This window comes from Camarhynchus parvulus, chromosome 1A (genome assembly GCF_901933205.1).
Source record: "Camarhynchus parvulus chromosome 1A, STF_HiC, whole genome shotgun sequence".
Taxonomy (NCBI): domain Eukaryota; kingdom Metazoa; phylum Chordata; class Aves; order Passeriformes; family Thraupidae; genus Camarhynchus; species Camarhynchus parvulus.
In genome coordinates, this window is record NC_044586.1 from 26,667,331 (window position 1) to 26,681,969 (window position 14,639).

The 14,639-nt window shown below is 37.0% G+C and overlaps 1 protein-coding gene across 9 annotated transcripts in view; it reads left to right on the forward strand.

Annotated features, from left to right (window-relative positions):
* Positions 1-14,354, forward strand: part of ANKS1B (ankyrin repeat and sterile alpha motif domain containing 1B) — a 407,446-nt gene extending 393,092 nt beyond the window's left edge. For 4 of the 9 annotated variants that reach the window (XM_030960758.1, XM_030960750.1, XM_030960756.1 and 1 more), the window contains 4 exons: positions 2,238-2,324; positions 6,899-7,036; positions 11,585-11,752; positions 12,881-14,354. In XM_030960758.1, coding sequence (XP_030816618.1) covers positions 2,238-2,324; positions 6,899-7,036; positions 11,585-11,752; positions 12,881-12,991 — 504 coding nt within the window. In that variant the 3' untranslated portion in view covers positions 12,992-14,354. Of the gene's footprint in view, positions 1-2,237; positions 2,325-6,898; positions 7,037-11,584; positions 11,753-12,712 lie in introns of all 9 variants that reach the window. The other 5 variants (XM_030960760.1, XM_030960751.1, XM_030960761.1 and 2 more) reach the window with 3 other exon arrangements.
* The last annotated feature ends 285 nt before the right edge of the window (positions 14,355-14,639 follow it).

Consider the following 14,639-nt stretch of genomic DNA (forward strand, 5'->3'; position numbering starts at 1 on the left):
GTCAAGACAAACCCAGGTGAATGTGGAGCAGATGAAGATGATTAAATTACAAACTAAAGGTCTAGAGGAAAGAGGTAATGAATACAATGTGGCCTGGCCAACAGGATGCTTCACCTTTATGGCAAATACCAGACAGTGGGAATTATACCGAAAAACTAAAATATGTGAACTTAGTACCTGTGTTTGTATAGCATGTTGGAGAAAAGGAATTTTGCTGTTAAGCAGGCAGTGAAGGAGGTAATTACAATAATCAAAATGGAAAAGAAAGCTCTCTTGTGTGTAGCTGTTGGACTAAATTGAAAGGACAAAAGTTGAATGATTGCTGCCCTGCCAGATGATTAAAGTGATATTGTCGTATTTGTGACTATTTTGTCTAGTATGAGCATAAATGGGGTTTATTGCTTGTTATTCTGATAGATGTATGTACTGCAGGCTCTGTACAGTCACTGTCATGCTTTCTGTGCATTGAAATTGAATTTTATTAAAAGATCTGTTCAAAGATCTGTTGAAGTGACACACACACACACATACACACAGGTAGCTGCTTGCTCTACTTGTGGTAGGGATACCACTCCACCCAGTTCAGAGGCATGCAAATCAGATTAGTGTCTTTTTTCAGAATTTGTTAAAATTCTTCAGGATGTTTTATCATTTAAGGTCTCATTTCTCAAAAGTGGCAAGCATTCTGGGTGAAAGGAGTTTTCTCTGGGATAAATTGACGCGATTGTTGTCTCAAGTCTCTCGTCATTTGATATAGAGAGATCCAACAACCCTCTCTGTTACACAGATGGGTAGGGCTCTCCTTGAAACTTTAATATGAGGTTTTAGCCTGCATGGACACTAATTGCAGAACGTAGCTGGATCTGTAGCTTTGAATTTTATGCTGACAGAAATGAGCCTTGTTTGATTCTGGGAGGATCGAGAGCCAATAAGGAGACATGATCACAGAGCGGTTTTTTGTTTTAAGTTTCTGTTTATTTTGCTCTCTAGTTTTAGCATTGCCTATTTTTTCAAACATATTTTTTAGTTACAGTTTGTGTTTTCAAGTTTCTATCGCTGCTTTTTGGGGCTTTTTTTGAATAATACAAAGCCACCGCTGCTACTTTTGTTCAGCTGCTTTAATGATCTTCCTGTGTGCCAGTTTTAGACTTCTCAGTGTGTTTACACTCTCCTTCTGTGTGCTGATGTTTCTTCATGCTTACCTGTAACTGTCAATAGTTCATTTCCTCTCGGGAAAATATTTGACTGATCTCTGTGATTGTTTGCAGATAGTCCCATAAATAAGCATTTTCTGAATGTTACTATAGAAGTTTTGTGTAGAATAGTCTAGTCCATCATTGTTTGTCAACCTTAAAATAAATCAGTTATGAACTATTATGCCACATTTGGGAATTTTGTTTTGTTGGTTTTGGGATTGTTCTAGTAAACTTAATCTGTAAACTAAAGAACCTTTTTTTTCTGCAGAGAACTTAAATCTGCCTCAAATATTTTCCCAGTCTGTTCAGTGGGAAATATGTTTGCTGTGTGCATCACGCTGCAGGCACACAGAAGTGGACTAGCATAAAAGGAAAAACAATCCTATAGGAGGGCATGAACTGTAGGTAGGAGAACCTGGCACTGAGGGAATGCAGAATAAGCCTCAGTGCTAATTCATGTGTAAAGCAGCTTCCAGTAGCAGCTGCACTGGAAGTGCAGACAGCCAGACTGACAAGATACAGCGCTGGGCTGACAGATTGACTGGCAGGCCTAGCGGGCTGCAAGGATACCTCATGGCACAAATACAGCTGCAAGAAGGGAAAAACAGGGAAATATTTCTAAATAGCAACTAATTGCAGCAAAGAAATGGTACGACAAGAGGTACTGTCCTGTTGATTCCTACAGCTGGGAAGGGCAGGAGAAAGGGAGGGAAGCAGCAGTGGATGGAGCATATCAGATAGATGTCCTAAACACACACGTTTTGGGAAACACTGGTTGCATGACTGGTCTTTTTAAGCCTGGAAAAGTTACTTTATTCTTTTCCCATTGTGATAGAAAAAAAAGTATAATTTTTACTATCCTCACAACAAACTTCAATTATTTTAGTTTTATAACTACAAGAGAGCATAAACCCAGAGCACAACTGGCTGAAGAAAAAGTAAAATATTTATTTAACTTAGGTATTTAATCAGAAGAAGAGAGCACTGTTATTGCAATGCAACACAACTCTAAGAATAATAGTATCTTCGTTTTGATTTCAGAAGTCTACAGAACAGATGAAGAAAGTACCAACCATTGTCCTGTCTGTCTCTTACAAGGGAGTCAAATTTATTGATGCCACAAATAAGGTATGTGCAATTACTTAATATTACTTTTTGTTTCTCACAACTAGGAGAAACAGTAGTATCTATGAAGGCTGGGCCAGAGAGGGAACAGATATGCACTTCGTGTTTTTCTCTCCAGATTTGCACTTCGTGTTTTCCTCTCCTTTTTTTCTCCTCTTGCCTAAAATGGATGTAATGTAAATTGTCATTCTCCAGAAACTCAGTCTGGAGAACAAGTGAAGCAGCTTTAATGGCTTATTTGGAGAACATTGTGTCCAGCATTCTGCTCTTATATGCAAGCTTATCACAAAAGATGTTCAGCAGAGAGCCTCTGTGGAATCCTCTACCATATTCTTTTCTATACAGTTCCATAAATATGTAGAATATATATATTTATGTTCATTAATATAATTTGATTTTAAAAACAGATGTCGCAATAAAGAATAAAGAAGTGGTTTTATCCAGGGCCAGCCATTCTAAGAATTAGGAACACAAGTCTTGAATGACCTTTCCAGACATTCAAATACCACAGCCTCTCTGTGAGCTGTTTTCTTGATGCTAGCCATTTAACTACCTGAAGTGCAGCAGCTTCCTAATAGTTGCTATTTCTTTTTTTTCATCTTCCTGTATGACAATGCTCCTGTGCTTTGTTTCTTACATTTCTAAATACATCCAAATATTTAAAAAACCCCAACCAACACCACAAAAGTAGAAGTTAAGAGATCAGAGAACTCAGTGATGGATAGAGTAATGGATTATTGCTTAGCCAAAGTAAAATGTACAAGCTCTGTAAAGAGAAGTAAAGTAATGCATTAATTTCTCTTCTTTGTATGTCTAAAATGGCAAGGAAATACAATCCATACTGATGCTTTTATATGAACAGGAAAGAAATTATATTTTCTGCTATGTGACTAAAACGGACTAGGAATATAGAAAATAAATCTGACAGCCCAGCTACCTGACCAGGTTAATAATGTATATAGCAGCTTTGTGTTGCTGAACATTCAGACCATACAGAACACCTAACCCAGTATCCTTCAAACTTGCCAAATCAATCAGTTTTTAAGTTTAACTAGAACTGTGTTTTAAGTGATGGATGGAAGCAGTTCTGTGAACTTCTGCTAGAGTCTGGAAGCCATACTTAGAGTTAGAAGATGCCATAATAGGAAAACTGAGGTAAAATTACTGTTGTTTCAAGTCTGGCATGTTTGCCAGAGCAGAGGGACCAGGCATTCCTGCCTGCTCCTTTTTCCTTCCATTGATTCAAAACTGAGCTTCTACAACCCTCATTCCTTTTCTGTTCTCTGATGCATAGGGCATAAATCAGGATGTTGTAATGCATTAACTCCAACGTGGATAATACTGATTTCAGTTCTTAAATCTCCTCTGTAGCATGAAGGATGTAACTGCAGTGTCCTTAGGTTAACAAAAAAATCCCAGGAGAACAAAAGGAGCTTCTTGTGTCTCTTTGCACAGTGCATAGAGTCTTATGTAAGATGGAAAGCTGAAAGAAGTTTGGTAAATTGCATTAGTTGACTCTAGATGTCCCACTGAAACCTAGTAGTGCAACAGATATATTTGATGGAGTTAAATATGCCACAGTCCAATGTTTTTTCTCAAGCGGTAGATTGTTTTGTCTCCAGTTCAGAATTTGCACTGCCTTTCCCTTCTGTAAAAACCAGGTAATAGCCTGCAACTCTCCCAGAAGCGTTGTTACCATCCTTGTCCACAGTGTGCTGTTCCCAATTCCCTCAAGACCCAGAGAGATTAGGCCTGTATAAGGTGAGAGCCTATCCAGACCTGTACTGCTTCCATATGAGCTTATAGCTGACAGCGCTGGGCACCACTTAGCAAGAAATACATTGTTTTCAATGACAAAACTAGCTAGCAGTTCTGTGCTTGAAAACTCAGCTCTCATGGCTGCTCATCCTTTTCCTTTATGCCACCAAGCTGAGAATTTGTCTTCCCAGTCATAGCAGGCAAAGTTTCAGGTGACAAAGGGGCCCTGACCTCATTCCACGACAGCTATTTCAGTGGCGCCTCGAAGTTTGGCATGACACCATTTCTTTGCAAGTGAGGCCAGAAAGAAATTACTGCTTAGGAAAAAGCAGACTCACAGAATTTTCTTGTGGCTCACAGCTCACCCTAACTTCTGGGTGATTTCTGCCAGAAGGGAGATTGGCTGGCATGAGTTAGGCAAGCAAAAAGGAAGGCTGCTTAGCAAAAGCCTGGTCTCTCCAAGGTATTTCCTTGGCAGAACCAGAACTGACTTTCAGCTTCCCCACTTTTTGAGAAGCACTGGAGGTTTCTCTTGCCAAACTGAAAGACAATTTTTAGAACAACTGTGCAGTGTTAGTCAGTGTCTGAGGAATGTACCCAGAACAGGAAGCTGGTTCATAGCCTTCTACTTCCTACAGAATAAGACCATGGTCTGCTGAAGTGTAACAGTAGGAAACAGTAAAGGCATGCACTGAAAAATGTTTAATTTTGAAAGGAGATCACAGAAGACATCCTAGAACAGCTAGGAAAAAACCTCAATTTCACTACCAATTCCTATCCAGAAGATTTCATTTAGGTATACTTTATATTATTCAAAACAGACTTGATATGTGTATGTTTCTAAAATACACTTGATTTAAATTTAAAACATTCAAATAATTAATGCAAATCCCTGTGTCAACCCTAAGTCACCTAGAAAAAGTTTCAGCATAGCAGAGCTCTTTCCACATATGCTGCATAAATTCAGGTGATTACATTGTGGCTCATGATTTGGCATAAATACTTCACATATGATTTTAACACCTTCCAAGCTTGAATTCTTTCTGTTTTCTGAACTACAATGTTGCCAACACTACATCAATGACAATGCATTACAGCTCCATCTGTGGATATCTAAATCCCTGGTTTTGGTATCATTCTAATTCTCATGAAAATCTTTATTGAGAGTAAAAGTTATCAGTTTGAGAACAAAGAAAATAAAATGCTTCAAGTAACATAAAAAGCAAGCAATTGTTGAGCAGAGATTATACATGTCATTATAAATTGGCATATATTGAAACACAAGTACTGGTTTTGTCATTTTTATGAATTATGCATTAAACAGAAATAATCAAGTATGTTGCAACAATTTAAGAGGATTATTTCTTTTCTTCAGTAAAGTTTCCTTATCTCAGTTTTTCCATAATTTGAAATTTGGTATGCTTTTTATTAGGATTTTTCCTAAGTCATGATTTCTTCAATTAGATATGGTAATACTTCTTTTTGTTAACTTGGCACCTACGTGCAAGGGGGAAAGTTGCCTCTTAGCAAATGAGAGAAGATATGGCAAAGCATCTGAAGTAACTTAGTTGCATGTATTAAAAGAAGGAGGTGGAGGGAACGAGGTAGGAAGGAAAAGAGAGGGGTGAGGGAAAACCAGATATGCTCAGAGATTAACTTGGACAGATGCCACCATGGCAGCAGCAAGTGGTGGCTGTGTGAGGAACTGGGACACTACAGGTGTCACCCGTTCCATGATGCAGTAGTGATGTCATGCTGCAGCAGGATATGTCACTGTGGGCTTTTGTGGAAATGCCAGAGCTACAGCCAGCAGGGCTAAAATTCAAGAAATTATATAAACTAACTGCTAAGTAAATTCCTATTCAATTAATCATTCTTCTCTTTAAACAAGCCATTTGAAACATGTGTGTTGCTGAAGCAAGGCCTAATCATAAGCCACTCTGCTGTATCTTCTTCTCTGGCTTCATGGTTCCTTTGGCCTGAACACAGTAATTATATATCAGCAGTTTATGTAATGAGTATTCATAATTTTCTCCAAAGCTTTAAGACTGCTTTTTTTTATTCCATTGGACAGACATGCCCCCCTCTCTCCCAGTAGTGTGCTATAGCTTACATTGGCTGTTGCAAGTAGTGTGGCTCGGTGCATGAACAGTTTCATTTTCCTACATCTCTCCTACAGGATGCTGCTGTCAGTGGAGATAAGCTGCCAGATCCCCCTGTAGTTACCATTTTAGACATCAGAATCCTTTGAATTTCTCACAGTTTCAATTGTAAGGGGTGTTTGGTGGGGTTTCTTCCCTCCTGAAGAACTATAGTTAAAATTTGTGTGCAAAAACCTGGCCATTGAGGTTTGCTGGGTTTCAGCAGATCCTGTCTGTCAGTAGACTGAAACAGTTTCCCATTTTGATCTGTATACAAAAGCCCAGGAACTTCATAAGATGCATTTCAAAGCACTATCTATTTGAAATGGTATCTATTAATACAATTTTGAAGCACTATATACCAGCATCTTATGAGGTTGCGTCCTGTGTGCCAGGAACGATGTCTGTTTGTCAAAGGAACCTGAATAAGCTGCAAAGGACAAGCGGTCTCATAGGGAAGACTCTAGAATATAATGGTTTCCTACCAGACAACTGGCAATTGGAGAAGGTCAAAATTCCAAATACCTGTGTAAGATCTCACATGGGGTATATTAAATCTCTGCTTATTAGGACATTTCTGAAATACTTTGGTACACTAGATCAATGCAAATGTGACTCTAAACCTGCACCTTTTTAAATTTAATTCTTAAATTGATTGAAAATGTTTTTTTTAAACAGAATATTATTGCCGAACATGAAATCCGTAACATTTCCTGTGCTGCACAAGACCCCGAGGACCTTTCTACGTTTGCGTACATCACTAAAGACTTGAAGACTAATCACCACTACTGCCACGTATTCACTGCGTTTGATGTGGTCAGTTGATAGAAGATACTTCATTTAACAGTTCTTCCTATTTGTCATAGTCACTTAGCTCTGGTAAAACATTTTCAGCATGTATTCATGGTGATTAATGGAAGGCGTCATTAATTTACCCCAGGCAAATATCACTATGGGATAGGAAAGGGACATTTCTGGAGTAGAGCGAAGATTTTCTTTGATATCTCATTTCCCACTGGAAATAAGTCACCTCTGTCACCTCAGCTGTTGACTGTAAACTTAGTGAGTAGCTTTTCATGCAAGTCTGAATGAAAATCTCATAAACTAAGCTACAAGCCTAAGGCTTCCAAAAGTTTGTAAAAGTATGTTTGGCCAGCCATTCTGAAATCTCAGTACACACCAAAAGATTGCCTTTATTTTGAAAGTAGAAAATTAATTATTTAATTCTTATTTCCTTGTTCTGTAATTCTTGCCTACATATCTCAAAACGTTACTTCAGTAAAAGTCGTTGGAGCTCCTTATATATTGATGGAAAATTAGTCCTTTCTTCCTATACTTATATTTTTCAGGTGGGGATACACAAACTGTTATGGTTTCAAGAAATCATGAACACATAACAATTAATCAGTCATGCAGTTTTCAGCTAAATTTGGTGAACTAAGTTCACCAAATTTATAGTCCAAAACTTTCAAGGAAACTTACTCTTTGAGTTGTGCACAAGAGAAATTTAAGGTGCTATTGAAACTTCAAACTCATTCAAGAAAAAAATTTATATAGAGTATAATGTGTATGAATTCTTGAAGCATGCTTATATGAATATAAATAAGTTAAATCAAAAGAACAGGGTACCTTGAACTGCAGCTTTTTATTTGGAACTGGGAAAATAGTTAACATGCACAGCAATAGTGTGTGGGGAGAATTTAAATAACAAGATGTACAGGTAGGTTAGAGGAATTCTAGCATTTTGGTTGAGTGCTTTTGTTATTTAAATTCTCTGCTGACATTTTAGTATCCACAGGGAGTAGGAAAACTTTGAAATTGTGTTAAAAATAGATAGAAAATGATCAACAAGATGCTACATTATATAGGTTTTAGTGATGTGTGAACAACTGAAATTAGACTGATTGAGTGAGGTTATTATTTCTCCTGGTCTATTTAAATTCTACTTAATGGTTTTGAAGTACTGCAGTTTCATTTATAGGTTTAGTAATCAAGCAGAAATGTAGACTCAACTATTGCAGATGAAATTCATCTCCTTTCTTGGCAAGGGAAGAAAAGTGATCCAGGAATAATTACATTTTGCCCGCTTCCTGTACTTTAGGAGGAGCATTTAATATCCCAAGCACTTTAAATGGCTATTTTAAGCAATATAGAAACTTTAACTGTCTTAAGTTAGTTTTCTCCTGCAACCTAATCCTCAGCTGGGTGTTACCTACTCAAATATCCTCTTTTTGTGTTGTTGGTTTTTTTTCCTCAGGAGCTAGCATTTTTGATGCAAGTACAAGCTCTATAAAAACTAGCTAGATGCATAAAAACTATGCTAGATGCAGCTATGAGTGCAAGCACAGCGTGAATAAAATTTTCTATTTAAAGCCTAATGTTCACGTTAAACTGATTGTCCCATTTGCTAATAGAAAGAATTCTACCCATTTGCCAACGGATAGAAGTACAATCATTTAAAGAAAATTAAGGTTTAAAATGGTAGAAATCCACAATAAGATGTAAGGCATTTTAAACCATATATATTTTGGTAATACAATATATGCAATGTTATAAAAAAAAATCACTCTCTTGGGTTCTTCAGTTTCTCAGGAAATGTGGGCAAGAATAAATTATTTATAGGTAGGGAAGTATTTTGGTGTAGTGACATGCAACCATAAGCATTACTGATACTATTTAGGAGTAACTGTACATTTAACTTTAACTCAGAGTTAAAATTCTACAATCAAAATTGCAAAAACATCAGACATTATTACAGAATATTGAAGGGAAAAAGGTTTGAGGGAAGAAGAGGCTTTATTATTTGGGAAATTCCTCAAACCAAGTTTATTTACTTATGGGGTTTTTCCCAGATAGCTTTTTAAAAATTCACAAGGTGCAGTTTTAAAGCCCTCCTTGCCTCCATTTGCAGACTTCCTTTTGTCAAGGCTCTACCACAGTATACAATGTATGAAGTTTATGTACAAGCTAGGGCTCGGTTTGCATTTCAAATATTGAACAGAACAGTGGATGTTCTATTTTATTTGCTATATTTCGAATATTTATTAACCAGAGAAGCAGTTACATGTTTCTTATGGTTTTCAGGGGCCAGGCAGGCCTGTTTTTTTCATTTTACAGACAACAAAGGAAAACAGATAACAGTGGCTTTATACAAGATGCAGGACTTAAACTAAATTTATGGCTCAGTATGGCAAACTTTCAGTCTGTCTCCAGTCCTATCTCCTGAATTTTCAGGCTTGTCTCTGTGATCTTTTTGTGTGCCAAGCTGGGTGGTGTATTTTCTCAGTCCTACTAGTATTGCAGCCTGCATATTCTCCAACAAGCCATTCCTACACCTTGTCCTGCTGATGTATTCCTGAGTAATATTAATAATATCCACTGCAGTCAATCCCATCATGATATAGTACACTCTCTTACTGTCACAACAGCTGATTCTAAAGACATCTCTCTTTAGAATATCCCACTTAAATTACACTCCATTTGAAATTATATTATTCTCTACATTTTTAACAACTATACTCTGTTGCTCTCAATTCCTTGGCCAGCATTCCACTAAAAGGCAGAGCACTTTATAACAGGCTCTTTAGTTTTTCTTTTATTATTCCACTGGCAAACTGCAGCCTCAGTGTTTTTCAATTCTGGACAGTTTCCCTTGAAGTTAAAGGGGAGATAATTTGGAGACTACAGCAATCAAATCAGGCATTTTTATTTGGGAAGCTATAAAATTTTGGCTGGCTTGCTGTTGTGACTGTAGTTGTAACAGCAGAGAGCAAGTCCCAGTGCAGGAGTATAATTGTTTTCTGTCTGACCTAACACAGAGCAGAACTGGCACCTTTATAAGAAGCTCTTATAATGAGCAAAATATGCTGAATTTAACCTGTATTATATCAGTATACATGAGTGATAAAAAAGGAATGGAAATTCTTCATGGAAATTAAAGTGTAAGGTATGAAATACAATGCTTGTCCATTTAACTTTGTTTTAATGATTGAAGGGGCTGAAAATAGTGTAATTCCAAGTGAATTGCATTGCTTTGTCACTTATGCAAACTTAACAGTTAGACTTGACTAGTAAAGACATAACTCATTTTGAAAAAGCATCAGGGAATTTTAAGGGATCACCTAGGTTCAAAAAATGCAGAATTGCTTCCTACTATAGACTATGGAGATTGAGGAAGGAGAGAGTAACATCGGAATCATATCAAAGATTTATGAATTATTCCAAGGAGACTGTAGGACATCATATGGAGGCAAGCCAACAGGCTTGCCTTTGCTCTGCAGGGGTTCTAAAGATTATTGCAGAGTTGGTAGCCCAGAAATAGGCTCTAGTAGGAGCATAAAAATAGGCTCCAGTAGGAGCCTGAAAGTAAATACACAAAAACAAACCTACAAACCTGAAGAAAAATTACCATAGGACTTCACTTGCCATTTAGAGTAAGGTCAAATTTGAAACTCCCAGTTGCTTTTTCATTGATGTATAACTGTACTGAAAAGATATTTATGTCAACCCTTCTGATATCTCATTCATGCTTTATAAATATTTCAACAAGTTTTCTTCCCCATATTCAAAGAGGATTTAAAGTATTCCACCTATAACACTGAACTGGTTTTAGGCATAACAGCCTGACTTTTTTGGTCATGCCCAGTAACCTCCCTTCCCCTTGCTAACAGGAGTGTTGTTACACAACTGTTTGAGCTCAGTTTTACTTCTAGGAAGCAAGCCCATGAGAAGGTTTCCCCAGGACTTGCAGCACACACTTGAAGCCATGCACTGACTGTGCACACAGCTGCCTGCAATGCATCTCTCACTCAGAGTATGCGCTTCAAGCCCTGGCTCTTTGTCCTTTTGAAAGCATCACACCCAGGCTGCAGCTCTTCCTGTGCTGCTTGGTGAGCACAGAGCATCCCAAGGCATGTGCCCAGGGAAGCAGCCAGTCAGGCTGCTGTCTCTGGAGGAGGAAGGGTCAGCACAGGAGTTCTGAAATAGAGCGAGGCCGAATGTCACATTGCAGCAGTGCAAGAGGGGCTGCATCCCGAGAACAGCAGACATGGGATGAGTTGGGAAGGTGGGAAGGTTAATGTACTTGTTCTAAAAAGAGATGACAACACACTCACCCACTCATGTTTTCATGTTTAGTAAGACGTTTTCAAGGGGTTTAGAAGTAATTACTTCCAATACAATAAATTACTTTTAGATTGTTTTTAATCAATGAGAAATCAAGTGACAGATGTAAACATCACAGAGACTGAGGAGCCTATTACCAGCCTGATTTTAATTATTTGCATTGCAAATCACTACCCTACTTCATGTATCTGACAATAATTCAACCTCACCTCATTTTTAACTGTTTCTGTTTTGTTCCAGAATTTAGCTTATGAAATCATTCTTACACTAGGACAAGCATTTGAGGTGGCCTATCAGCTTGCACTACAGGCACGAAAAGGGGGTCATTCTTCAACCCTCCCCGAAAGCTTTGAAAACAAACCCTCTAAACCTATTCCCAAACCACGCGTTAGTATTCGGAAGTCAGTGGTAAGTAGAAGGTGGTAATGCATGCAAAAAAATCCAAAATTCAGCTATAAAGTTAAGAGTTTATATACTAGAAGCTGTACAAATAAAATTACCTCTTGAGTCAGAAATGCTCCATCATGCCACCTCTGCTCATCAGCTGGCAGGGTTGTGTCACCACAACACTGGCAGCCATTTCAAACAACTGCTTGTTTCAGATTTCTCCAGATTAAGATGTTGCTTGGTTAGTCTTGTGTCTTATAGTAATTACTGAACTTTAATTAATTCAGTTTAATCAATGCATACCTCTCAAACTCTGCGGTTTCATGGACTTTCCTAATCTATCACCTAACTTGTTTCATATACAATCATGGCATATGTATCCTAATCAAATTACAAATCCAAATCAATTAACAATTATCTGTAAGACCAAGCAACTTCTTTTCTTCTCTTACCCTTTTCTTTTTTCTTTTGTTTTTGGATATTTTTTTGGTCTGGGATTCAATATACCTTTTCAGTATTAATCACAGACTCCTAAGAAACAAAGCTCATTGAAGCATACGTATTGATTGCCATAAAAGTGCCCTTCTGAAGCGCAGAGATGACAGAAATATTCTTTTACAGTAGACCTTTTTAAAAAATTATGAAAACTATTATAAATTAAGTGAGAACACAGGCACAGGGTGATTTGGGAGGGAAAGGAGAAAAATGACCGCACACTGTATCATATTCACTGACTATAATGTGAGAACTGTACTCTATGACACTTAATTATTGGGTGAGGGGAAGGGAGGGGGGGAAATGTATGACTGTACACTTTGTCATCCATTGCCACAGAATCTTCCTCCATAAAACTTTAAGTAGAAACATTTCCTGATGCCATCGTCTGTCTCATTAGCGAACAGACTTCTCAGGATGAAGTGTGGCTTTAATGAACTATGATGCCCTATAGCTTGGGGGTAAACACAGCTCTGATCTCAACAGGAAGAAGAAGGCAGCCATGAGTACATGGGAGTGTAGACACCACCATACTTGCTGCTGTACGACTTTGTCAATTCGGGATTTGCCCTGTTAGTTTAAAGAAAAACCCTCTGCTCAAGCTGCCGTGCACGGAGATGGTAACCCGTCTGTATGTTTGCATTTGTCTTAAAGCAGATAGATCCATCCGAACAAAAGACTCTTGCGAATCTACCCTGGATTGTTGAACCTGGACAAGAGGCCAAAAGAGGCATTAATACCAAGTATGAAACTACAATTTTCTGATACAAAACTGTCCCCCTGTTCCTTGTTGTGCCTTGCACGCCAAGCAGTCACAGCACAGCCTTTCCTTTATGGCAACGTTTCAATCCAGCAGAGAGGAAGACTGCACTGTATGAGTGGCCTTGTAACTAACAAAAAAGGCTGACAGTCATTTCTGGTGATGTTCTTCTTCCTGCAGCACTGACTGAAGAATGATTCTATATGAAGACTTTTAAATTTAAAGTCCACAAGAGGAGTGAGAAACCTTATTTTTCGTGCAGTTCTCCCTTGTGACTCTGCCACAGTGCTTTCTTTGATTTCTTATTTTAGAATTCTACTTTTTAAAGAAAAAAAACCAAAATGTCTCTAAACTAATACTAATGCTGCCTACGACTAGAGTATTTGATTGGGTTTTTTATTTAAATCTTGGCAGTTTTTAATTGAAGTAGAACCAGAATTAATAAATAGATTATTTGTGAAACCACTGAATTCATTAATAATTACTGTGTTGAATAAAGAATTCATTAAAGTGACAAGAAATTAGGCACCCTGATTTCTGTGTGCACTGATTTTATATGTAATCATTGATGTCCTTTGATCCTCTACAGAAATAAGAACCTCTTGCATTGTAGCAAAGGATCAGAGTTTTATGAATGGTTAGAAAAAGGTATTAATAATGCACAGAAAACATTTATTAGATATTTTTATGGAAGAGAAGTACTATAGGAAAACATATGAATATTTATGGGAGGAAGCCAGATTAATTATGAGAAATATTGTTTATTTTAAAGTTAAGTAAATGACTGCTATTGCAGCATTATGAAAATTATAAGAGTTGTAGCATCAGTGCACTGGATGTTCTGTGTGATCAGTCTGGAATGAAAGTGGAATGGTCATTCTACTACACCTACATATAGTTTATGCAGTTCAACATTGCTATAGCCATGAATTCTAATAGTATTTTTAAAAAAATAATCTCAGTGGTTCTAAAAAAAGTCAAAACCATGGATTTTGCTATCAAGATTTCTGTCACAGAAAGCTTGTTTGGAAGAGTGTTGATAAAATTCTACTGCAAAACATTTTCTAAATAAAAACAGCAAGAAAAAGAAAAAAATTCCAAAGTAATAAAAATGTTTTCATGTAACAAAATAATTAAGCATTTGCTTAATATTTGGTTAAATGAGATTTACTTACTTTTTCTTTAAAGTGTTTTAATTTTTTTAATGTCTGTGGAGTATTTGTATAATACCATGGTGTATATTTATGTAGAACTGAAATTATAACAGTAAAAATATCATTATAGGAGAAAAATGACATTTTAACGTATATTGTTCTTTCCAGTCAAATTGTGAATCATTTTGAAGTTCATTATAGAGATATTGATAAATTGTGTGGTTGTCTTAATGTTTTTTTAATTATTATTTCATATCCAGCTGAGGTTTTTCAGTTAGAATCATCAGTTGGTATATTCCAAAAAATGGATAATTGAACTTGGTTTAAAACTGATACTGTATATGGTTGAGTTAAACCTAATCATAGCGCTGAGTGATGACATCCTTTTAATACAGTATTCAATTTACTTGAACAAAATAGTTCCTTGTACATATTTTTGCTTATTCACTGTTGATATGTACTTAGTCAACTGACAGTAAAAAAAAAAAAAATAACACTA